Here is a 23,969-nt window from a genome sequence, read left to right as displayed (position 1 = left end):
AATCTTCATCAGATGAAATGAGTCAAACCCTAATCCATCAGCCAGGAACCAGAACAGTGTGTAAGGTCTATTTTCTTTCTGCAGGAAGAGGTGTGTTCACTTGCAAAGCCATCAAATCGTCCTCGTTTGTTATTGAATATCACGGAGAACTCATTTCACGAGGAAGAAAACCCGAGAAGAGTCACAGAGATATGTTAAAAGGTTTCCTGTATGAGTTTTCGTGGAATGGAGAGCTGTGGTGGTGCGTTGAGTTTCATTAAGAACTTTTAACTGAAGTATTTAAAACATTTTAGCTGCATTGTGGTTCAGTGGCGCTTCTCTTACAGCGTTGATGCTTCCAAAGAGGACCTAACCCTCGGCAGATTGGTGAACGATGATCACATCAGTCCAAACTGTGAAATGAGGAAGATTGTTTGTGAGGGGAAGCCACACTTGTGTCTGTTTGCAGTGGAGGACATTTTTCCAGGCGAGGAGATAACTTACAGCTACGGGGACTCCAGTTACCCGTGGCGCTCCGAGGTAAAACTAAGTAAAGCACTCATCACTCCTAATCTAGCGTCTCTGCACTGGTTACCCGTTAACTTTAGACGTCATTATAGAGTCCTGACTATAACTTTCAGGGCTTTGCCTGGTCAAGCTCCTCCCTATATTACTGAGCTGGTAAAGCCTTATGCTACGACCCGAGCCCTCAGGTCCACCCACCAGAACCTTCTAGAAGTTCCAAAGACCAGATACAAAAGTCGAGGTGATCGCTCCTTCCAGGCTGTTGCACCCCGACTCTGGAATGATCTTTATCCTTACGCAGCGTTGAGTCTGGACACTTTTAAAAACAGCTAAAGACCCTTTTATTTAAAGTTGCTTTTGCCTAAATCTTTAGTTTTTCTTATTTTTAACTGAAATTTTTATTCATTTCTGATGTTAATCTGATTCTGCTTTGAGATCATTATGATTTTATGACTTTGTTTTATTTTGATTTGATCTATGTGAAGCACTTTAAGATTCTATGTCTGTGATAAGTGCTGTATAAATAACATTTACTTACTAAATAATTAAATATATCAAATGTAAGATTGTTGAAACGGGAAGATTGGGTCAGAAATGGCTTAAATGTCTTGCCATGTGGTTTGGACCTAAATTAATTAGTATATGAATAAATAAGCTTTGCTGATGGCTTAAAGGAAAATCCACCAAAATTAAAGGGATACGAAGCAGTTTTGTCTTGCTTTAGCACGCCCTTGTGTCCATTAGTAACACCACAAGTGAAACTCGTCTCCTTGTTGTGCGTTTGTCCTTTTATCACCTTAATCTAACAGCTGAAGTGTCTCTCCAGCCTTCATTAGTGTCTACAGGAGTGATTATTTAATTATTATTAACCTTGTATAACTTTAACAGGAACTCTGCTTCGGCGAGACTTCTTCAAACACGGAGAGTCAACCATCTTCATCGACTTCAAACACGGAGAGTCAACCATCTTCATCGACTTCAAACACGGAGAGTCAACCATCTTCATCGACTTCAAACACGGAGAGTCAACCATCTTCATCGACTTCAAACACGGAGAGTCAACCATCTTCATCGACTTCAAACACGGAGAGTCAACCATCTTCATCGACACCAAGAAAGAAAAAGGTTCGTAAGCAACGTCATACAACAGTCTGTAGTCAAAAACAGACTCAATGGTTGATAAAGGGCAGCAGTAGCTCAACACGTTGAGCGGGTTGTCCAGTAATCAGAAGGTTGCAGGTTCGATCCCAGCTCTGGACAGAATTCTGCTGTTGTGTCCTTGGGCAAGACACTTAACCCACCTTGCCTGCTGGTGGTGGTCGGAGGGACCGGTGGCGCCTGTGCTCAATAGCTTCTGTCAGGGCGCCCCAGGGCAGCTGTGGCTACATCGTAGCTCATCACCACCAGTGTGTGTGAATGGATGAATGATACACTGTAGTGTAAAGCGCTTTGGAGTCCTTACTCTGGGAGGCGCTATAAAAGTGCGGGTCATTTTCTCCATTGTCTCTGAGACAAATGGTCATGATCAGAAAACCAGTTTCCCTTTTAAATGTTGTGTTTCTTTGCTTTTAAAAGTCTGAGTGAACTTTTCTATCCTCAGAAAAGGATGGCAGCAGATTCCCACTGCGACAGATCCTCCTCATCGGATGAGGAACCGGCACCGATTGGCGTCCGCTCCCAGAATAAGCTTCTGGATTCTTCTAACGAGACGTCTCGGGCACTTATTCCACCGCTAGAGGAAAAATCGTGTGATGAAAGTGATTCCGGGAAAGGCGGAGAACCAAAACACGGAAAAACGTCGTCCATGGAAAATCCGCCTTTCACGATACACAACTACTGTTACGTCTGTGGGAAAGGGATGATAAAAGCTGCTCGTCATCTTAAGCTGCATGCCGACAACGAGCCGGACATCGCTAAAGCGTTTGCTTTTCCCGCAAAATCTTCTCAACGGAGGAAGCTGCTGGACATTTTACGGAACAGAGGCAACAGCCAACACAACCAGCAGGTGCTTAGTAGCAACACAGGAGTCCTGAAAGTCAGGAGGCGTTCGAGAGGCGACGCTGCAGATGCGACTTGTTACAGCCGCTGCTTTTACTGTAAAGCTATGTTCAAGCAGAGTCAGCTATGGAGACACGTCAGCAGCTGTGCCAAGAAAACATCAGAGTCCATAACATCTGGCCAGATGGGAGCTCTGGAGGACATTTCTCCTGAAGAGTCGGAGTTTAAGCACCAAATCCCGTCAGATGTGAAGAAGATTCTTTCAACTATGAAACAAGATGAGATTCCGCTGGTGATCCGGAACGATCTCCTTCTGATCCAGCTGGCGAAGAGCTTAACCAGGAAGTTTAGAAAGGATCCGAGCAAGCGGGACTACATCCAACGTAAACTGAGGGAAATGGGGAGGTTCTTGTTGGAGCTGCAAAAAAAGGCAATATTGAGCTTTGAAGACGCCCTTCTGCCTAAGAACTTCTTCAGGGTCGTGACTTGTATGAAGAAGATCGTAGGCTTTAATGACCGAGACGACAGCTACGTCAAACCAGCTCTTGCCCTTAAACTAGGAAATTCCTTAAAGAGAATGGGAAATCTTGTCCTCAGTCAGGAGAAAAGCAGTGAAACAATGAAAACTTCAGCAAGAATATTCATAGAGAAGTGTGACCGTGAGTGGAGGGTCTCACAAAAGGACGTGTCTTCGGCGAGGGGGCAGAAGCCAAGCAGACCGTCTACGGTCCCGTTCACGCGTGATGTTCAGGCGCTCTACAAATACATGGAGAGTTTGTCAGCTTCTGCCACTGAGAGCCTAAAAACGGGTGAAGACTCTCAGGTGTTCAACGCGCTCTCCAGAGTGACGCTCGCTCAGGCGTCGGTGTTCAGCAAGTCCACCCTCCACGTCTCAGAAATGAGCCTGAAAGCCTTCCAGGAGAGGGACGGCGCCACGCAGATCCTATCCAAAAACTTCATCAGGATAAATATTCTGAGCAAGGGTGGCCAGAGCGTCTCGGTTCTGTTGACGTCTCAGCTCGTCGGCGCGTTAACGCTGCTGGTCAGTAAGAGGCTCGCCTGTGGTGTCCACGAGAACAACCCTTTCTTGTTCGCAAAGCCGGATTCTTCCGAGTCGAGTCACTACCACGGGAGCCACTGCATCAAGTCGTTTTCTAGTTTGTGTGGTGCGGAAAACCCCGAGCACCTGTGGTCCGATCACCTTCTTAAGCACATCGCCAGGGTATTCCAGATCCTCAATCTGGAGAATGACGAGCTCGAACACCTCTCCAAGCTGATGGGTTACGACATCCGTGCTGACCAGGAGTACTACCGCACCCCACAGGCGGCGGCTGAACTCGCAAAAATAGCTAAACTGCTTGAGGCGATGGAGAAGGGCCCTCTGGGCAAATCCAAAGGAAAGTCTCTGGAGGAGGTTGAGATTGAAGGTGAGTTCATGACGCTCATCGGCGTTGTTAAATGCAAATCTGTCCTTGAAAGGTTTTTTTTTTTTTTATTACAGACCAACTGGAGCCAGATGTGGAGCAGAGCAGCCGTGGAAAAGGCACTGAAAAGGATTCCAGTCCACCTCAGCAGAGCGGTATGTTGTGATAAACACCCCAGCTGAGGTTTGTGATGTGTCCATTTCCCCCAGAGCAGAACGGTGTGTCGTCTCATTTAGCCTTTCAACTTCCTCGTGTGTAGGAGTAGCATACGTGTTTATTTGGGTGCTTTTAAATCTTGATGTACTACCTTACACTTTGACCAGTATGATGTGAATTTATACATAAATATGGAAATCTGGTCTGATTGGTCTTTGAATGTTTAACCAGAAGATTTAGAGTTCTTTGTTTATTCAGAGATCGTAAGACACTTGGTATTAATTCAAAAGAGAGTCAAGTTTATAAAAAGTAAGATATTTATTTTCTAAACAGTTAAAAACGTGACAACTAGGAACACTTCATGTGATGAATGAATCTTAAGTGGATGGAGTGTGAGGTGTGATGATGTGTGAATGTGACGTTATCAGAACCCTCGTATCTGAAGGAACTGAGTTCTGAGTGGGAGTGAATTTGGTCTGCCATAACTAAAACCACATCAGACGCAGTCTGTGAGCCTACGTACCCTTCGTCTGAGACCCCCGTTGTAGATCCAGACTGTCAGCTAGTCGGATGGACCCCAAAGGTACCGAAGTTCGTAGGAGAAACCGCAGTACGACCATACCGGTCTCGAGATATCTGCAGGTCACCACAGTTGTTTGCATCTTATGAATAACTCTTAAGGAGATGAAGTTGGTTCAGGTTTATTCTGAAGGAACCGTTTGCGGTCAGCTGTAGCGTGCAGCAGGTCTTTGACAGCTTGTACAAAGATGCTCTGGGTTAAAGAGGTTCTGCTCCGGATGACCGGTCCGAAGCTTTCTCAAGAACAGACTCAGGGTGAAGTGAGCTCTGTTTTAAAGATCGGCATAGATAGATAATCTTTATTGACAGACTCTTAGGTCCAGATAAAATACATATAAAACAACAGATCAATGAAACAAAATAGATAAATAGAATAAAAAGATAACAGCATAAAATTGAATAAAAATCTAAATGTAATTAAAAGCTTTACTATAAACTGTTCCACACAAGGTTAACCACACAAACACTTCAACCAGTGTTTCCTTATACTGGAGAAATAGCGACAACTGCTCACAGTAGGATCAGTGATTGCTAAAATTATACTGCTGGCAGAGCTATCCAGTCGGCCTATAAAAGTGAATATGAGTTTTCTTAAAAGAGCTTTAAAAGTACAAACGCCTGCTGTTACAAACATCTGACTGGCACTGCCCCCTCTGGGTATTTTAAGTATGATCCTTAAGGCATCGTTGTATGCAACTTGCAGCTTGTTCATGCTGCTTTGATTGTAGGATGACCACAGTTGGGCTGTGTAGAGCGGAGTTCAATATGCTTTAAATAAAGCCACCTTAACTGGAGGTGAACAAAAACCAAACTTACGAGCTATAGTGTTAGCTTGTGCATACAGCTTACAGCACTGTCTGTGGATGTCAGCATCATCACGCATTTGATCAGTTATAAAGTGGCCAAGGTATTTCACCTTCTCACACACATTAAGATCACTATTAGACAGTTTGAACACAGGAAAGTTTAGCCTTTTATCCTGCTTGGTTCTACATATCAAGATAGCACTTTTAACAGCATTATACTGAATATCGTACTGCACACCATATTCAGAGCAGATATTTAGGAGCTGCTGTAAACCAGCACTACTTGGACTAAAGACCACCAGATCATCAGCATACATCAGATGGTTGATCAAAGTTGTACCCATCAAACATCCTGTGTTACAGGCTCTGAGCTGCACAGACAGATCGTCAACATACAGATTAAATAAGATAGGAGACAGAATTCCACCCTGCCTAACACCATTACTAACGCCAAATGGTGCAGAGATGCTGGCACCCCATTTAACCTGTATCTTCTGATGAGCATACCAGTAAGACAGGATTCTCACAATAAACCCAGGGACCCCCCGTAGCTTTAACTTAATAAAAAGTTTTCTGTGGTTTACACGATCAAAAGCCTTAGAGGCATCAATAAAACACATAAGGACAGAAGAATTTCTATTTCTGTACCAATTGACCATTTCTTTAAGTGCGTATATACACATGTCAGTACCATGTTTTGGCTTAAAGCCAAACTGATTATCCAAGGAACTGAGGTACACATATTTAGGTACGGCATATTTAGATTTACTAACAAATCAGAATTTGACATGTAAAAAGGGTTTTACGAACAAACCTCAGAAAACACACCTTGCGTCAGATACAGGAGTTCTGATTGGTGGAAAAGAAAGCAATGTGTCATATTAGTAGGGCTGCAGCTATCAATATTTTTGTAATCGAGTACGCTGTCGAATCTTTTATCGATTAATCGAGTACTCTAATAAATTACTCTTGCGTTTTTAAACCATTATATCAAATAGCATGTTATAAAATATGAAAGACCTCTTGAAATGAGAAAGCAATCGCCAGTTATTCAAGTTTTATTCAAAATTAGTTTTCAAAACTTCAGCACTTCAACTTTACTTCACAGTAAACAAATGCGAGCGGCTGCGGCCCCTGTCCCGCTCTGAACTTGAGACAGTTCTCCACACCTTCATCTCCTCACGCTTAGACTACTGTAACTCTCTTTTCACGTGTCTGAGCAGAACCTCCCTGAACCGTCTACAGGTGGTTCAGAACGCCTGTGCTCGGCTTCTGACCAAGTCCTCCAAACACACCCACATCACCCCGCTTCTCCTCCAGCTTCACTGGCTTCCAGTCAACTTCAGGGTTCATTTCAAGATCCTGGTTCTGGTCTATAGGGCCTTACATGGACAAGCACCATCTTACATTGGTGATCTTCTTAGTCCCTACACCCCCAGCAGGTCCCTGAGGTCCAGTGATCAAAGCCTACTGGTTGTGCAGCACCAGGCTAAAGGTCAAAGGTGACAGATCATCTGCTGCTGTGGCCCCCAGACTCTGGAACTCTCTCCCCCTGAGCCTGAGATCAGTGGACTCAGTGGTCTCCTTTAAAAAGCAGCTGAAGACTCACTTGTTCAAGCTGGCTTTTGTATGACCTTCTTCACCTCTCTCTCTTTATTCTGCTCTCCCACCTATTCCACCTTCCTCACGATCCACTGATTTCCCTCTTTCCTGTTCACTCTCTCTCTTTCTTAACATTTTTATCACAATTGCTTATTTTTGCTCATTTTAAATATATTTGTAAACATTTTCTAAATGCTTTTTTATATTTGTACATTTTTTTTATTTTTGTGAAGCGCCTCGTGGCGCTATAGAAATGATATTTTCTTCTTCAAACAGAACCAGAACCGCTCACGGCGCATGCGCAAACATGGCTCGCCAGCTGTTTCCCTATTAACACACGTTCGTTTTAATTTCTACACTTTTTTTTTGTCTCACACTAACAAGGATTGTCGAAAGCATGTTTGCCGTGGTTATGTCAAATTATACTGATCACAAAACATTTATTTACTTTCGTTTTCCTCATAAATACCCGTGTCCTCCTGCAGCAGTCCTGAGGGACAACGGACATCAATAACAACACAGTAAAAAGTCAGACGTGTTGTCAAAACTGCTATTTTTAGCACATTTTAAGTCCGACGTGTTGCTAGCAGACGTACGGTGTGAGCTGAAACTGAGTGCTACAAATGAAAAAGTTGCACAGTGTCCGCAGAATATATAGAAATACAGACTAAAATGCATTATCTTGTAGAGGCTCCGAATCCGCTTGCAGAAGTGACATTTACACGTGAATGTTTCCTGGTCAGGTTGCAGCACGGAGGATGTGGTGCGGTAGGCTAAATCCATTTTACAGTATTTACACTGGACTACATTTTCCGCCTTACGACGTGAAAAATGGTCCCACACCTTTGACATTTTCTGTCTCTTTCGCACTCCACCGGGGTCCACGTTGTCCGCCATGGCTTAAAAGAAAGTTAAGTTGCGTTCGCTACTCGCGTGTGCATTCAGTCCAGTGGGCATGTGCGTCACTTATTTTGGTCCGGGTGAAACATGACCACGGGCATTTGCAAAGCCATGAATTAATTAAACATGAATTAAACGAAGCTTCGAGGCAGAGAATTTGACTCGAGGATTTTTTGTACTCTAATTATTCGAGGTACTCGAGGAATCGTTTCAGCCCTAGATATTAGCTTAACCTTGTCATCGTCACGTGTCTGAGTGTGTGAGCTGTCAGTAGATAGTGATTCACTTGTTAAATCTAACTTTACTGATCATAACATAATAATATTCATTTCGACCTCAGCAGTTTAAGCACAGAATAATCAAAACATTGTTATTATTCTTCAGCCATTATTGTTATGATTTAATTATGAAAGTTCATCCGTCTTGTGCTGTGAATTGAAGCAGTCTTAGATAAGAGGGAGCTTTGCGAGGGACCTTGGGCAAACACAGTACCCTTCTTGCAGATTAAAGCTCCAGTTAGGACTTATGTCTCCATGTGACCCGATACTGAAGAGGTCGACCTGTAGATGGAAAAACAGACCATTTCCGGAGGCTACACGTGCATAGGGGTCTTATAAAAATTTCATATCTTATTTGTCTTAACTGGATTTAATAATATAAGGAAGCATGAACTATAAGTTTTACTGTGAAAGCTGCTCTTACTGGAATTACACGTGACCCAACAAATCCGCAGGCTTGACTGTAGTTTCTTACGAGCTGGAAGTACCGTGCTCCGTGTTTTCTGCCTGGCATCGAGATGGAAGACCACACTGTGACATCAGGGGGATGCGTGCCCAAAATAAACAGAAAGGCGCATGTTGTTTAATTCATTAACATTTTTAGGATATTTAATTTATTTAGTAAAATTGAGCTAGTTTAGACTGGGAACCAGAACCGGAGTCTCAGCATCGTCAGCTGGAAAACAGGAGAACGCCTCCGTCCCAAAACACCAGATTCAAATGTCATTAAATCCAAAGCACACATCCGGATATTTTTATTTAGTTTTCTTTAACTGACAGTTCTGATCTGTGATTATATTTAATAAAAATGTTTTTTCAGACGACGCGGAGCAGAGCAGACGGGTGGCTGCTGAGCAGGACGCTCTGGAGCACATCAAGGCTCGGAGAGACAAATCCTTCCTCCAGGAGAGGTTCATCGATTCATTTAAAGGTTTGGGATGTTTGATTTATTGATTGTAGAAAATTAAAAAAATATCTAAATTAGTTTATTATTTATTTATTTAAGTCAGATTGTGACAACAGATGAAGATGGCTTCTTTCACTGCAATATTTAATTCAGCTCATCTTGAACTGCTTAATGGTGTAACTTAGTAAAATAGTTTTTACGTTGGATGAAAAAATGTGATTTATTCTTTGTTTAATAATGTTTATCTTGAGTTCCTGATAATCCCAAATACGTCCAAGCATTCAGAAATGCAAACCAAAGGAAAGCTCATCATTTCCTGTTTTAATGGAAACCCTTCAGGCTATGAAGCGTTGATCAGTACAAAGTGATAGATGAGATTTTCTTTTAAGGATGTTTTATATATATTTTTATCTAAAGTTTGTTGATTAAACTCTTAAATTTGAGAGCAGCTTTTGATGGATTTCACTTCATCAACAATGATTTTCATAAGATTTCTGTGGTTTGACGTTTGCTGAATCTATTTATTTTAGTTATGTAGAAATCTGTTTTCAGGTAAACCAACCCTGTTATTCATAACCTAAAAGATCAGTAGTTTTTATTTTCTTTAGTGTCCAAATAACCTTTATTTCAGATCAGTAGAACCTCGGACACCACAAAATAAATATTTTATAATTTAAATTAGTGAAAATAAAAAGTGAGGTTGAATTATTTCTTAAATAACTGACAGGCTTGTCTGAGGACAGCAAGTGTTAAAACAACCTCTTACTGCTGCCAAAAAGGCGGGAAAATCTCTGCTTCCTGATTGGCTAAGACTTTTTAAGCTGGAATTTTCTAGTTTTAATCCAAATACAGTTTAACTAATAAAAACAGTTGAAGTGAATCAAATAGTGTTGGTGTTAGTCCTCTTTAAGCTCTGACTTAAACAGATGTTTAACTTTTATAAATGTTTTTTCTTTGTCCAGGGAGAGGTGTGTTCACTAAGGAACCCATTGAACCGTGGACCTTCGTTGTTGAGTTCCGTGGGAACGTCTGTCCTGCTGAGGAACCCTCCGAGGAGAACCACGGAGACGCGTTGAAGGATTTTCTGTTCTACTTTTCTTGGAATGGAACAAACTGGTGGTGAGTTCAGTTTCAACACCCAAAAGGTTTGCTGGTGATGGGATTCCATCAGTGTGAAGAACAGAAGTCGGATTAATCAAATAACTATGGAAGGTTTAATAAAAACTTACTGAACTTCAATAACTTAATGAAACTTAAAAGAGTGTGTTTAATATATAAAGTCTTACACTCCCTTGCTCCACCACCACTAAAGCAGTTCATTAGGCATAAAGAAAGCTCAAACAGGACAACACGAGTTACAATTTGAGGAGAATTGTTTATACCACATAGACGGACAGCATTTGGGCAGAACGTCCTCTGTCAAGGGTGGCCATCTGTGGAACAGTCTTCCTCATCCCATTAGAGAATGCTCGACCTTCAATTTGTTTAAGGCAAAGGTTAAAAACTGGTTATGGACAAATCAAGTGTGTGATCATGTATGAGTTGTATAGTTTTAATGTTTTATTTGTGAATAGAATGGTGTGTATGTGGAAGTTTGGTGATGGTGTTTTTATTATGAATGAATGATGAATTTTTATGTCTTTATGTCTAAGGACAACAGATGGAAATTAGCCTTTGGCTATAATCTGGCATGTTTAAATTAATGTAATCTGCTTTTACATTAATGTTCATTAACATGCATGCACTGTCCTAAATAAACAAATAAATAAAAGTGTGTGAAGTAAATAATAAATCTCAGTGAATTGTAAAACCATGAAATTAATGTAAGATAATTCAACAACCAGTCAAATCGGAGCAGTTTCAAGTTTTTATTTTTTTTTGTAGCATCGACGCTTCAGCGGATGACGGGACTTTGGGAAGGCTTGTGAACGACGATCACATTAATCCCAACTGCAAAGTGATGAAAATGACCCATGAGGAGAAACCTCACCTGTGTCTGTTTGCCCAGAAGAAGATTTTACCCGGAGAGGAAATAACTTTTGACTACGGCGGGAACTCCACCCGCTACGTGTGGCGCTCAAAGGTGAGTTTGGTTTTAACAGCATCATCTGTTGTTTCTGTTTTAACTGAAATATTTAGTTTTTCTGCACAAACGTCTCTTCGTCCAACACTTCTTCTGTTTTCTCTGGTCTCAGGAAGTTGGTGAAGACGTGAAGATGTCAGAAACAGACTCTAAAGCTGCTGGCCCTTCGCTGGTGGATGAACAAGTATGTGTTATAAAATTACATTTTTTATGTAAAACCGAAAACAAAAATGTTAAATTAGCCAGTTTTAACTTTGTAGCTTCTCATAAAAACTTTTAAAAGTTGATTTATTTGGGCTGAGTTCACCAACGAGACTTTAATAAGAAATTTAGCATCAAGAGAATACGTAGAGAACGATTGAAGGCTGAGGTGAAGGAGACGGTGAAGAAGGAGCTGAGGTGAAAGCATTTACTGATCCGTCTGACCCCCCCCCCCCCCATTGAGCCCCATGCTAACTGAACTGCGTGCTGCTCGGCATTAGCCAATAGCGTCTGTTTACATGCGGACGTCAGTCATGGAGCATGTACGCATTTGCAGACGTACCTCCAGACTGATGCAGAGTTGACCTGATTGTTTTTGACAGAAACTGGAACATGTTTATGTTTATGTTTATGTATTTAGCAGACGCTTTTGTCCAAAGCGACTTATAAGTGATAATCAGCATGTTGTCCTTGAGGCTAACAACAACAACAACAACAACAACTTGACATCAATCATGTAGAGGAGGGAACAAGGAGTGGACAGTAGAGGGGGGGACGGGTGCAGGGAGGGTGCTAGTTTAGAAGATGCTCTCTGAAGAGCAGGGTCTTCAGGAGTTTCTTGAAAATTGAAAAGGAAGCTCCTGTTCTGGTAGTGTTAGGAAGGTCATTCCACATTTGTGGAACGATGCATGAGAAGAGTCTGGATTGTCCTGAGCGTGGTGTAGGCACTGCTAGCCGACCATCCTGTGATGACCGGAGCGGCCGGGCCGAGACGTAAGCCTTTGCAAGAGGATTCAGGTAGATGGGAGCCGTACCGTCTCGGAGTTTGTATGCTAGTGTTAGCAGTTTGAATTTGACGCGTGCTGCTAGCGGTAGCCAGTGGAGCTCAATGAACAGAGGGGTGACGTGTGCTCTTTTTGGCTGATTGAAGCCCCGACGCGCCGCTGCGTTCTGGACCATTTGAAGAGGTCTCACAGTACAGCCTGGAAGACCAGTTAGAAGGACGTTGCAGTAATCGAGGCGGGAGATGACAGTAGATTGCACCAGGAGCTGGGTGGCATGTTGTGTTAGGTATGGTCTGATCTTTCGTATGTTATACAGCGCAAAGCGGCATGAACGAGCAACAGAGGCAACATGATCTTTAAAGGTCAGGTGTTCATCAGTCACAACACCCAGATTTCAAACTGCCTTTGAAGGAGCCAGAGATAGGAAGTCATTTTGGATTGAGATATTGTGCTGTATGGATGGTTTTGCTGGGATGACAAGTAGATCAGTTTTAGAGAGGTTGAGTTGGAGACGGTGGGATTTCATCCATTTTGAGATGTCAGAGAGACAGTTTGATATTCGTGCAGAGACAGTGTGGTCGTCCGGTGGAAATGACAGATAGAGCTGGGTGTCGTCTGCATAGAACATAATCAGACTTTAATCTTCCAGAGAAAGAAGAAACTCACAAGTCTTACTCACATACTTGTTTATTTTCCAGGATGAAGACTCTGCAGAATCCTTCAGTTACGACGAATCCTCTGGTGAAGAATACGTGTGTGCTGAAAAACCAGACAGTGATGACAGCATGTCAGAGTCCGAACTTCCCGAAGAAGGTTCCTCCGAACAGAACGACCTGACCCGTTTCAGTTCAGATGGCTCAGACTCGGAGAAGGCCTTCAGAAGTCCCACCTGCACCAACAGGAACTTCTGCTACGTTTGTGACAAACCGCAGGGAAAAATCTCTCGGCACCTTTTCACCCACAGAAATGAGGAGCCTGAGATCGCCGAGGCCTTCTCGCTGCCCAAACATGGCAAGGCCCGGCAAAAGCTGCTGCAGAAGCTGCGAAGCAGAGGGAATTACAAACACAACCAGAAAGTGCTGAAGAGTCGGAGAGGTCATCTGAAAGTGAGAAAAAAAACTAACTTGTCTTCTCTAGAAATGTCCGCAGCTTGCATCTATTGTAAGGTCCTGGTCAGGCGTAACGGTTTCTGGAAACATCTCCAGACCTGTTCTTCAAAGATCTCAAACCCTCCAGCAGAAAGCAGGGCCCAGATCCTGGCTCTGGTCGCCACCGGTTTCACGGACCCCCAGCACATGTCGTCAGATGTGAAGAGGATGTTAAAAAAGCTGAAGAAGGACGAGTTTGGCTCTCTAGTCTTAAAGGACACGTACCTGCTGCGACTGGCCCACTGTTTGTACCACTTAAGTGAGAGCAAGCAACGAGATTCAGAAATCAGCCGTAAGCTGAGGTACTTGGGCCGGCTTCTCGCCATCTTAAACGAGAAGTCCATCTTCAGCTTCGATGAGGCTCTGAAACCTCAGAACTTCAGCAGTATTGTTGAGGCTGTCGCAAAACTCAAAGGTTCCAGCAAAGACTTCAGCAAGAGGCTCGTGTGCGCCATTCCGGCTTTGCTCAGGAAACTGGCTAATGTAAAGTACGCGGTGGTTCTGAACGACCGGGCCGACAAGGAGGTGATAGAGGAGGCAGAGGAGTTCATGAAGCTGTGTGCTAAAGAATGGCCGTCAAATGTCCCGGGTCCTTCCAAAGGGCCCAACCCACCAACCCTACCCTTCATTCGGGATGTTCAGGTTCTCTTCAAACACATTGAGAACATCTTAGCTTCTGCTGTCAAGAGCCTGACCCTGTACGAATGTCCTCCGGTCTACTACGCACTCCTCAAAGTGATCGTGGCGTACGCTTTAATTCTAAACCGAAACGAAGACATCTCACATGTCACCCTGCAGTCTTTCCTGGAGAGGAAAGACCCTGAGCTACAGGAAACCACCGACGGCCGCCAGATCCAGTTTGAGGACATATTTTCCAAGTGCACGGTGAAGCTCCATGTTGCCACCAAAGTGGGACAAAAGGTGGTTCTGGTCCTGACTCCCGACCTGCTCTCTGCTATTACTCTGCTGGTGGAGAAGCGGAAAACCGCCAGCGTGTCTGAACACAACCCCTACTTGCTGGCAAAGCCGAACGCTTCGAGTGTCTGCAGCCCCTTCCATTTCCTGTCAACCTTCATAGGTTTCTGTGGTGCCAAAGATCCAGCCTTCCTCAGGTCTCCGTTATTTCGTAAACACATGGCAAGAGTTTTCCAGATTCTCATCCTCGGGAACGACGAGCTCGATCTGCTGGCCAAGCATCTGGGCCGCGACATTCAGACAGAGGGAGAGTTCTATCGGACACCAGAGGCCGCTGCAGACATCGCTAAGGTCCTTCTGCTGCTGTCTGCTGTCGAGTCCGGATATCCAGAGTTGTTTGACGGAAAATCTTTAGAAGAAATCGAGATTCCAGGTATGTCTCACTGGAAACTTCATGAAAGATCTTTGATCTGCTTAGCAAGTGGTGAAAGCCACAGATGCTTACCATGGTGACTCCCAAAAGCCTCTGACTGGTGGTTACCGTGGTTATACTAACGAGCTTCTACTGGTTGCCATGGTTGTCCAAAAAGCCCCTTCTAGTTACCGTGGTGACTAGGGCTGCACAATATTAGGAAAACCTATGATATTCGATAACAGTGCTTAATATTGCGATATCGATATTACTCACGATAAATGAACAAATACTAAAGTATGCAGTGTTGATGTCGTCTGGCGTGTGACGTCTGCTCTGGGCTCAAAGCAAACAAAAACTAATGCATGAATTCCATTACAACATAACATTTTTATTGCAATAATATACAGCTGCACCTGCTACTGTATTAGCAGCTGCACCTGCTACTGTATTAGCAGCTGCACCTGCTACTGTATTAGCAGCTGCACCCGCTACTGCATTAGCAGCTGCACCCGCTACTGTATTAGCAGCTGCACCCGCTACTGCATTAGCAGCTGCACCCGCTACTGTATTAGCAGCTGCACCCGCTACTGTATTAGCAGCTGCACCTGCTACTGCATTAGCAGCTGCACCCGCTACTGTATTAGCAGCTGCACCCGCTACTGCATTAGCAGCTGCACCCGCTACTGTATTAGCAGCTGCACCCGCTACTGTATTAGCAGCTGCACCCGCTACTGTATTAGCAGCTGCACCCGCTACTGTATTAGCAGCTGCACCCGCTACTGTATTAGCAGCTGCACCTGCTACTGCATTAGCAGCTGCACCCGCTACTGTATTAGCAGCTGCACCCGCTACTGCATTAGCAGCTGCACCCGCTACTGTATTAGCAGCTGCACCCGCTACTGTATTAGCAGCTGCACCCGCTACTGTATTAGCAGCTGCACCCGCTACTGCATTAGCAGCTGCACCCGCTACTGTATTAGCAGCTGCACCCGCTACTGTATTAGCAGCTGCACCTGCTACTGTATTAGCAGCTGCGCACCCGCTACTGTATTAGCAGCTGCACCCGCTACTGTATTAGCAGCTGCACCCGCTACTGCATTAGCAGCTGCACCCGCTACTGCATTAGCAGCTGCACCCGCTACTGCATTAGCAGCTGCGCCCGCTACTGCATTAGCAGCTGCGCCCGCTACTGTATTAGCAGCTGCGCCCGCTACTGCATTAGCAGCTGCGCCCGCTACTGTATTAGCAGCTGCGCCCGCTACTGCATTAGCAGCTGCGCCCGCTACTGTATTAGCAGCTGCGCCCGCTACTGCATTAGCAGCTGCGCCCGCTACTGTATTAGCAGCTGCACCCGCTACTGTATTAGCAGCTGCGCCTGCTACTGTATTAGCAGCTGCGCCCGCTACTGTATTAGCAGCTGCGCCCGCTACTGTATTAGCAGCTGCGCCCGCTACTGTATTAGCAGCTGCGCCCGCTACTGTATTAGCAGCTGCGCCCGCTACTGTATTAGCAGCTGCACCCGCTACTGTATTAGCAGCTGCACCCGCTACTGTATTAGCAGCAAAACAACAAACTGCATGCATGCAGTTTCTCAGTGACTTTAAAACATCACCTCCACCATAAAACTTGTTCTGATGCTCCAAATACAGAAAACCTCCCTTACCAGGATTTTTGAATAAATAAAAAAAATCAGAAAATAAGTTTAAATGTTAAATAATAGTTTGAATCAAACATTTATCCCCGTTTTTGACGTGCTTTGCGATGGGCCTATCGCACGTCCTGTTATCGCGATGATGATAATTTTTCGATATGTTGTGCAGCCCTAGTGGTGACTAATGAGCTACTGGTGGCAACTTTAACATTTTTCATGCTTCTTATATTCGGGTTTCTAAAAGTTGCTTGAAATTCTTAGTTTAATTTTCATGTTGTTTTTTCAATGAATTTCTACTAAAGTGCTTAAAAGTGCTTGAAACTGCAAGTGAACGTGGTCATCGCTTTAACAAGGCAAAGAGAAATGACCATTTTGAGCACATGCTTGCTGTTCATGCTTGTGTAAATCATGGACTAGGGATGTAAGAAATTATCCATATGGCAACATATCGGGATATTTTTTCCAGTGATTTTATATCGATATTCAGTTGCTGTGTATCGAATTTTTGGAAGATTTTTACAGGCAAAGATTTTCTTTTATTTTTGGTGCAATTCAAACACTGACCACTAGTTGGCAGCAGTGTGCTGGAAACCCCTCCATCACGGTTCAGATAGCTCATGTTAAACATGTTGAGTATCAGTTTGGACTGCTTGTTGAATTTTCCTACAATAAATTCAGCTCCGCTCCGACACGAACGCCGGAGCAAAATCGGTCCCGTTTTAGTCAATTAGAGCAATTCCACTACTGCGGCTGTGCTCCGGCAGTGCGGCGCCGTGCGCCGCCCTCTGTTCCGGCGTCCGGCAAAAATAGAATCGATCCTATTTTCGCCGGACGCCGGCCCACCTCAGGTCTCCGCACCGGAGCGGAGCCGTTGTAGAGCGGGTACCAGTAAAAATTGAGTTCGGAAGCGAGCGGCTGCGGAAGGCGGGGGCGGAGCGGAGCGGAGGTAGTGGAATTTGGGGGTAATGGCTGTGAATTTGGACAGGCCTAGCCTTCATGAATTCCCTCGGCGAACGTTCCATCGCCTAGCAACCGTAGAACCGCTGAGCAGAAGGGAGAAGGAACTTTAAACGATGGAGCTCGAAGTTTTATTTAGATCTTTAATCATTTCCTTGACTGTTGGAGAGCTAATTCAGAGAAAATAGTTTCGACAAGCTGAGCCTGAGCAAAGATGTGATCATAGTGTTTAATACTTTCTAAGGGTCTTCATTTGACCAAAACCCATTTATCACCTTTTAAGACTTTCAGACCCAGTGGATACCCTCTAGTAAACAATTCTCATTTGTAAACAAAAATAAAATTCAAGAGTTTAATACAGAACTGATTTTATTTAGATATTTATTTTATATGTACATGTTTAATCTTTCTCCTGGGCCCTCTGCTGCTCTGCCTCCCTCTGCAGCCTCATGTCCTCCCTGATCAGCTCCAGAAGCTGGTCATCGCTGGCACCTTCCCCTGGATGCCCATTTTCTCCAGAATAGTCTTAACAAACATGTAAGAGAAGCAACAGGAAGAGAAAAGAGGACAACGGGTTATTCCTTTCATGTTTTCGCAGAAAAAAATAAACTTAAAATATGAGATGTTATTGTACCTCCATGCCACAGCCGCCAAATACTTAGCTCCAGTGATCATGTGGTCCATCTCCGCCCTGAGCTTAATAAACTCCCTGGTTCTAAACTTCTATTAAAATCAGGGGGAAACGTAGCGGGAGAAGTACGACACCGAGCGGCCGAACATACGAGCCGAGACCGCAATACAAGCACGTTTACTGTAACATTTCTAACTAGAATAACGTTCTTGTGTCACAAAAAGCCCTTAACCTAACAGTTTTCAGTTTATACTGACATTTATATGCACAATCCTCTCCGACAGCTCCCGCTTCGCTGTCCGCCATTGTTTTTAAAAGTTCTGATGGTTCTGCCATCCGGCCCACAAGGCATCTTTGGGAAATGTGAACCACTGAAGGATACACCGGACCCATCCTTCATTCAGGCGAAAAAAGGCCGGATTCGTCGACCGTATTTGAAGGAGTCTTCAAATTGGGACAGGCCTGGTCGCGGCGCCGTGACGTAACCGGCCGACGAAGGATGCAGACCCTGAATTGAGACGCAGCCACAGGCTCACGACAACATTGTGACATCATATGGTACCAGCTAACGTCCTAGGGTACCTCTTAGCCAATAGCGATGGCAGATTTAAATTCAAATGCAGTGCAGAGTCTTTACCTGACTACGGCACAACACTGACAGTTTCTGGTAGAAAATTAAAATTTTAACTAAAATCCACTAAAGTGCAAAACTATTGACGACGCGTGTCTGCAGCACGATTAGACACGCAGTTATATAGTTTATCAGAAAAAACAGCTGCTTCGGGGGTGACTTGCTCTTTAAAGAACTTTCTAAAAGTAATAAATCTTTTTTCTCTTATTGTTTTAAAGATAAGCTGCAGCCGGTTGTGGAGCAGACCCGTCCCGCTGAGGATGAAGACTCTTCTCAGGCCGACGGTGTGCAACTCCTCCCGCATTAGCTGTTCTTTTACCGCCAGTAAGGCACCCAATCACCTGCTACTGTGCTTTCCGCTCGCCTTCCAGGTGCTTCCCCCTCCAAACGCAAGTCTTCAGCAGCGAAAAGGAAAAGCCGAGGCAGGAAGAGGAAGAAGGATGAGGAGGATGTAAATGAGCAGCCGGAGCCGAACGAGGAGCAACAAGACGCAGCAGAAAGAGAGAAAGATAAAAACTCAGAGAAGATCCCAGAAGAGCCGCCATCTCAAAGCAAAACGACAAAATCACACACTTATTTTAGTGACGACGATGAAGGCATGAATGTGGATTTCAGCATGGACATCGACACCGATGATTATGATGATGTGAGAAATGAGCAAAGTCAGGCTGATGGTGATGAAGAGAACGAGGAGCGCGAGAGGAAGGACCATGCTGACGAGGTTGTGGACACGTCTGAGAAGAGCCACCTGGAGGAGGGAGGAGATGAGGAAGAGGAGGCTGCAGACAGTGATGGTTCCCCTCCCCCGCTGAGAACAGGTGAGATCTCAGACAGCATCATTATCGGGGGGGTGGTACGGCTGCTGGGATTAGAAAACTGCAGATGAAGAGCGTTTCTGTAGACAGAAGCTGCGTTTCAGCGGTAAATAAACCACCAGGTCTTTGTTCTTTATGTTCAGCAGCAAAAGACAAGCTAGCGGCGTTGTTGAGCAGGATGAAAGAAGTGAAGATACTTCTCCCGAGACTCAGTCTGGTGAGTTTTTATTTCACACGGGAGAAAAACGCCAGAGTATCTAACCTGTTGTTGTTTAAATCCTTGTTTTTGAGTTTTGGTGCTTCGCTGTAATTTCAGGATAAAATGGAGACTCCGATCAACAACTTGAGCATCGAGCGGCCGGTGAACGAACACCCCGCTCCTGTTGACGACGCCCGAAGGGAACCGCCTCCTCCGCCTCCTCCGCCTGTAGAGGAAAGGAACAAACCCGATCCCAAAAAGGTCTGAAACTCCGTGATTTAGACGTCAGATGAGCTTTCAGTGCTTTCAGGAAGCAGCGATGCGCCACCGCACGTGTCTGGACTCGTGTTTTTATTTATCTGCTCAGTTCTCCAGCTGACTTTGTGAAACTGAGTGCAAGAATTAAAAACCTGCTAGAAGTGTACTTCAGGGGGAGAAAGGAGTCCGTCACGTCCCAGCGCCACCAGATGAACCCAAACCACCTCGGCGTTTATCAGCTCTCTAACTCCCACACCTGGGAGAGCGTTTCATGTTTTGTTACGCAGGGCAGCAGCAGCAGCACGGCAGGCAGAGCGGGGTGTCCAGGAATCGGAAGGTTGCAGGTTTGATCCCGCCTCCGACCAGAGAATTCTGCTGTTGTGTCCTTGAGCAAGACACTTAACCCAGCTTACCTGCTGGTGGTGGTCGGAGGGAGCGGTGGCACCAGTGCTCGGCAGCCTCGCCTCTGTCAGTGCGCCCCAGGGCCGCTGTGGCTACATGGTAGCTCATCACCACCAGCGTATGAATGGCTGACTGTGTTGTGAAGCGCCTTGGGGGGCTGTAGAACCCTAACCCCTACACGCCGGTTCTATTTTCTACTCGCGACGCCTGAAACGGGTCAAGTTCGACATTTTTGGGGAAGGAAAGACAGGAAATCGGACGCAGAAACGGAGCAAAGCTCCCGAGATTTTCAGAATAAAGAACGTACTGCCTTCCGGTTGCTTTACTTTAAAACAAGTTAGTAACTGTGTGTCCCCGTGAGAAGTTATCACCTAGCTAGCGGTCTCCTTTGTTTTTCAGGTCCGTATTGGCGATTATAAAACGGACAGAACATAAAACACAAACCATGTTGTAGTTTTCTCCTGCTTGTTGTTGTGTTTACTGAAGAAGTCACTCGTGTGACTTCGTGCTCGGTCGGTGACAGCTGCTCCCCTGCTGCTTCGCGTCTCTGGTGGGAGGGGCCAAGCAGCAGCTTACGCGAGCAAGACGTGCTGCTGACGGCTCCGGTGGAAAGCCGGGGTCAGGAGGTGCTGTACAAACACAGGACATTTAGCGGTTGTTAGATTCACGGTTCTTGCGTCCCTCAGCTCGTCTAAGAGTGTGACGGTAAATGAGGGAGTAAAGAAAGTTTGCTGAAAATAACCAAGTTTGAAATCTCTTAAAAGGATTTTATTAAAAGGAACGTTGCTCTCTTGGCTGCAATGAATAAATAAAATAAATAATAAACAAAATGACCAAATGGGGAATATAACAAAGGTTCTCTCATAGAAAAGCGATCTCTAGTTTAGGGTTAGGGTGAGCAGAGTCGACTAAGATACTTCTACTAGTCAGATTGAAACCTCTCAGGTTACACAGGTCGGACTTAAACGTCTGCACACGAGAGGGAGGGAGGAGTGACAACACCCCAGCGTCAGCACTCTTCCGGTTTCTCCCCATCACATCTCCAGGAACTCCCTTTTAACAGGGAGTTCAGTGACTGATGGGCTCGGCCCGACCAGGTAGTGCAGGCAGCTTCGCTGAGGCCGTAGCAGACGGGGTCTGTTCCAGCGGTTATAGCAACTAAACGGTTCTTTACCAGGTGGTTAACCCGCCAGTCAACCGGGTTATATTTATACCTGTGAAAGCTGTGAGGAGGACGTTGTGCTCCATCTTATTAACTAACCAATCCTGTTTTGGGTATTTTCAGGTGGTTCGGATGGTCTGCTCCACCTGTGAGGCGGTCATGATGAAAGGGCAAACCGCCTACCAAATGAAAGGCTTCGCCCAAGTCTTCTGCTCCAAATCCTGTCTGTTGGAGAAGTTTCCTCCCAGCAAAGCCACCGTCAAGTCGTGCTACTACTGTTTCAGGTTGGTCCGCGAAACCGTCGGCTCTGCACGGCGTTCCTCAGGGACGTGAAAGCATTTCCTCGTTTAACACTTCTAACAAACCCAGCTATGAAACAACGGAGAAAATGGGCTTGAATGGTATTTTATTCAAGTTCATCAGCAGAAATGGTCAAATGTTTTATTCAGTTCTGCTCCAACGGGTAATAAACGACTGCAGCAGGTCAGAGTTGTGCTGAGTTTTTATGAAGCGGGATGAACAGAATAAAAAAAACATTTATCCCCAAAGTAAAAGTAAAAAATCTGTTTAATGGAAAATAAATCACTACTTTTAGACCAATCAGTCGTATTCAGAATCAATAAAGTCAAAAGGGAAGTTTTACAATAAAAATCATATTTTCATATTCATAAACTGAAGTAACCGCTAAAGTCCCGTCCTGCACGCTGGACTCGTTTTTGACTCTTGAACTTCTGGTTTCTGTGAACTTTGTGTCTTTCTTGGCTTCAGGGACATCTCGCAGCCTCTGGACCTCATCATGGCCGTCGTGGACCTTAAAGGAACCATGAAAGACTTCTGCAGCGTGTCCTGCTTGTCCTTCTTCAAAACAAACCCTTCGTCCATGAAGACGCGTCACTCCCTCTCGAGCAGATTCAGCACCACGTCCACCCAGACCTTCACATCACACTGCAGAACGTGCAAAAGGACCTGCTCAGTAAGAACGCTGGTCTTCAGCTTCAGTGATGGCCTCAGTGTAGCCTTTAGTAATATCTTAGACTCAATTGGGTTTACTCAAAGAATACATAGCTCCGCCCACTCCTGCCATCATACATTGGACCTTGTGCTGACTTATGGCATAGAGTGTGAGGAAATAACGATCTTTCCACATAACCCAGTCCTCTCGGACCACTTTCTGATAACCTTTGAGTTTTTTTAACTGAGTTCTCGAGACATGAAAGTAAATTTCACTTTAGTCGATCTCTATCTGACAACGCAGTTGCATCTTTTAAATCAACTGTTCCATCTTTACTGTCCTCAGCATCTCAGAGGAACGTAGCAGAGGGCAATATTTTCAGTTCTAGCCCCTCACAAATTGATGCCTTAGTTCATCATGTTACTTCCTCTTTACGTGTGCTCCGTCTTCTCCATCCCCAGTGAGTCGTGGAGGATGGCTGCTTATACTGAGCCAAGATCCTCTGGAGGTTTCTTCCTGTTAGAAGGGAGTTTTCCTCTCCACTGTCGCTGCATGCTTGCTTGGTATGAGGATTGCTGTAAAGACTGTGACACTAGTCAGTGACTCGATGCAACCTGCTGGGTTCCTTATTGTAGCGTTTGGTAAATTGAGACCCCAGGTACCGGAGTCCGTAGATTAACTGCAGTACGACCAGGTCAGTCCAGAGTCATCTCCAGGTAATGACAGTTGGAACTAGTTTGCGTCTCAGGAATAACTCTTAAGGAGTTGAACAAATCAGCTTGTTCTGCAGGAACCGTTCTGTTGCATCAGCTTCGCAGGTGCAAAAAGGGTTTGACCACGTGTCAAAAGCTTTGGTGGGTAAAGAGGTCTTGCTTCAGCTGGCCGGTCTGAAGCTTCTCTAGAACTGAGGGAAAACCCGAGTAATCTGGTTTCAATGTTCTCATGTTCTTTTATTTTTTCCATTTATTTCATTCAAAATAAAAACAAAACATATAAACAATAAGAAACACATAACAAAAATCAAATTTGATAGAAAAGGAGCAGAATGAAGAAAAACATCTTATAATTTCTGCCCCCTTTTCCAGTAGAAATAATGTATTTATATATAATTACCATTAGTCACACACACACACACACACACACACACACACACACACACACACACACACACACACACACACACACACACACACACACACACACACACACACACAGATTCATTAGAAACTGTTTCTTGTTCTAAATTCCAGAGCGATCATGATCATTGATTTAATTTACATTTTCATAATTATTTAGTTCTCAATTTGGTACATTTTTGAATATATTAAATGACAGTTTTTTTATTTCCCTTTCAAGGTTATTCCATAATTTAACACCATCTACAGATATATTCCACTCCTTAATTTTAGTTCTAGATCTGGGTTTTGTAAACACATCAGTTTCTTTCAGCGTGTAATTACATATGTAATTACTAGTTCTCTTTGCAAGTATCCCCTGAATGTTTGTTGGCAGATTACCTAAACTGGCTTCATTCAATTCAATTCAAATTCAAAAATACTTTATTAATCCCAGAGGGAAATTGATTAAAATGCATGGTTTTTAAGATTTTC

The 23,969-nt window shown here is 44.4% G+C and overlaps 1 protein-coding gene across 4 annotated transcripts in view; it reads left to right on the top strand.

Moving 5' to 3' along the window:
• The window catches only part of LOC107374474 (uncharacterized), a 56,587-nt gene that overhangs the window by 1,779 nt on the left and 30,839 nt on the right, over positions 1–23,969 (top strand). For 3 of the 4 annotated variants that reach the window (XM_070547289.1, XM_054745468.2, XM_070547287.1), the window contains exons 3-18: positions 85–241; positions 327–519; positions 1,393–1,629; positions 2,105–3,929; positions 4,004–4,081; positions 9,068–9,178; positions 10,117–10,273; positions 11,039–11,237; positions 11,350–11,421; positions 12,922–14,719; positions 18,790–18,855; positions 18,943–19,389; positions 19,530–19,603; positions 19,703–19,846; positions 21,531–21,691; positions 22,176–22,380. In XM_070547289.1, coding sequence (XP_070403390.1) covers positions 85–241; positions 327–519; positions 1,393–1,629; positions 2,105–3,929; positions 4,004–4,081; positions 9,068–9,178; positions 10,117–10,273; positions 11,039–11,237; positions 11,350–11,421; positions 12,922–14,719; positions 18,790–18,855; positions 18,943–19,389; positions 19,530–19,603; positions 19,703–19,846; positions 21,531–21,691; positions 22,176–22,380 — 5,924 coding nt within the window. The remainder of the gene's footprint in view (positions 1–84; positions 242–326; positions 520–1,392; positions 1,630–2,104; positions 3,930–4,003; positions 4,082–9,067; positions 9,179–10,116; positions 10,274–11,038; positions 11,238–11,349; positions 11,422–12,921; positions 14,720–18,789; positions 18,856–18,942; positions 19,390–19,529; positions 19,604–19,702; positions 19,847–21,530; positions 21,692–22,175; positions 22,381–23,969) is intronic. The other variant, XM_070547288.1, reaches the window with a different exon arrangement.

Source organism: Nothobranchius furzeri, chromosome 19 (assembly GCF_043380555.1).
Source record: "Nothobranchius furzeri strain GRZ-AD chromosome 19, NfurGRZ-RIMD1, whole genome shotgun sequence".
NCBI classification, from domain to species: domain Eukaryota; kingdom Metazoa; phylum Chordata; class Actinopteri; order Cyprinodontiformes; family Nothobranchiidae; genus Nothobranchius; species Nothobranchius furzeri.
Note: the sequence above shows the minus strand (reverse complement) of the source record. Positions and strands in the feature narration are given on the sequence as shown.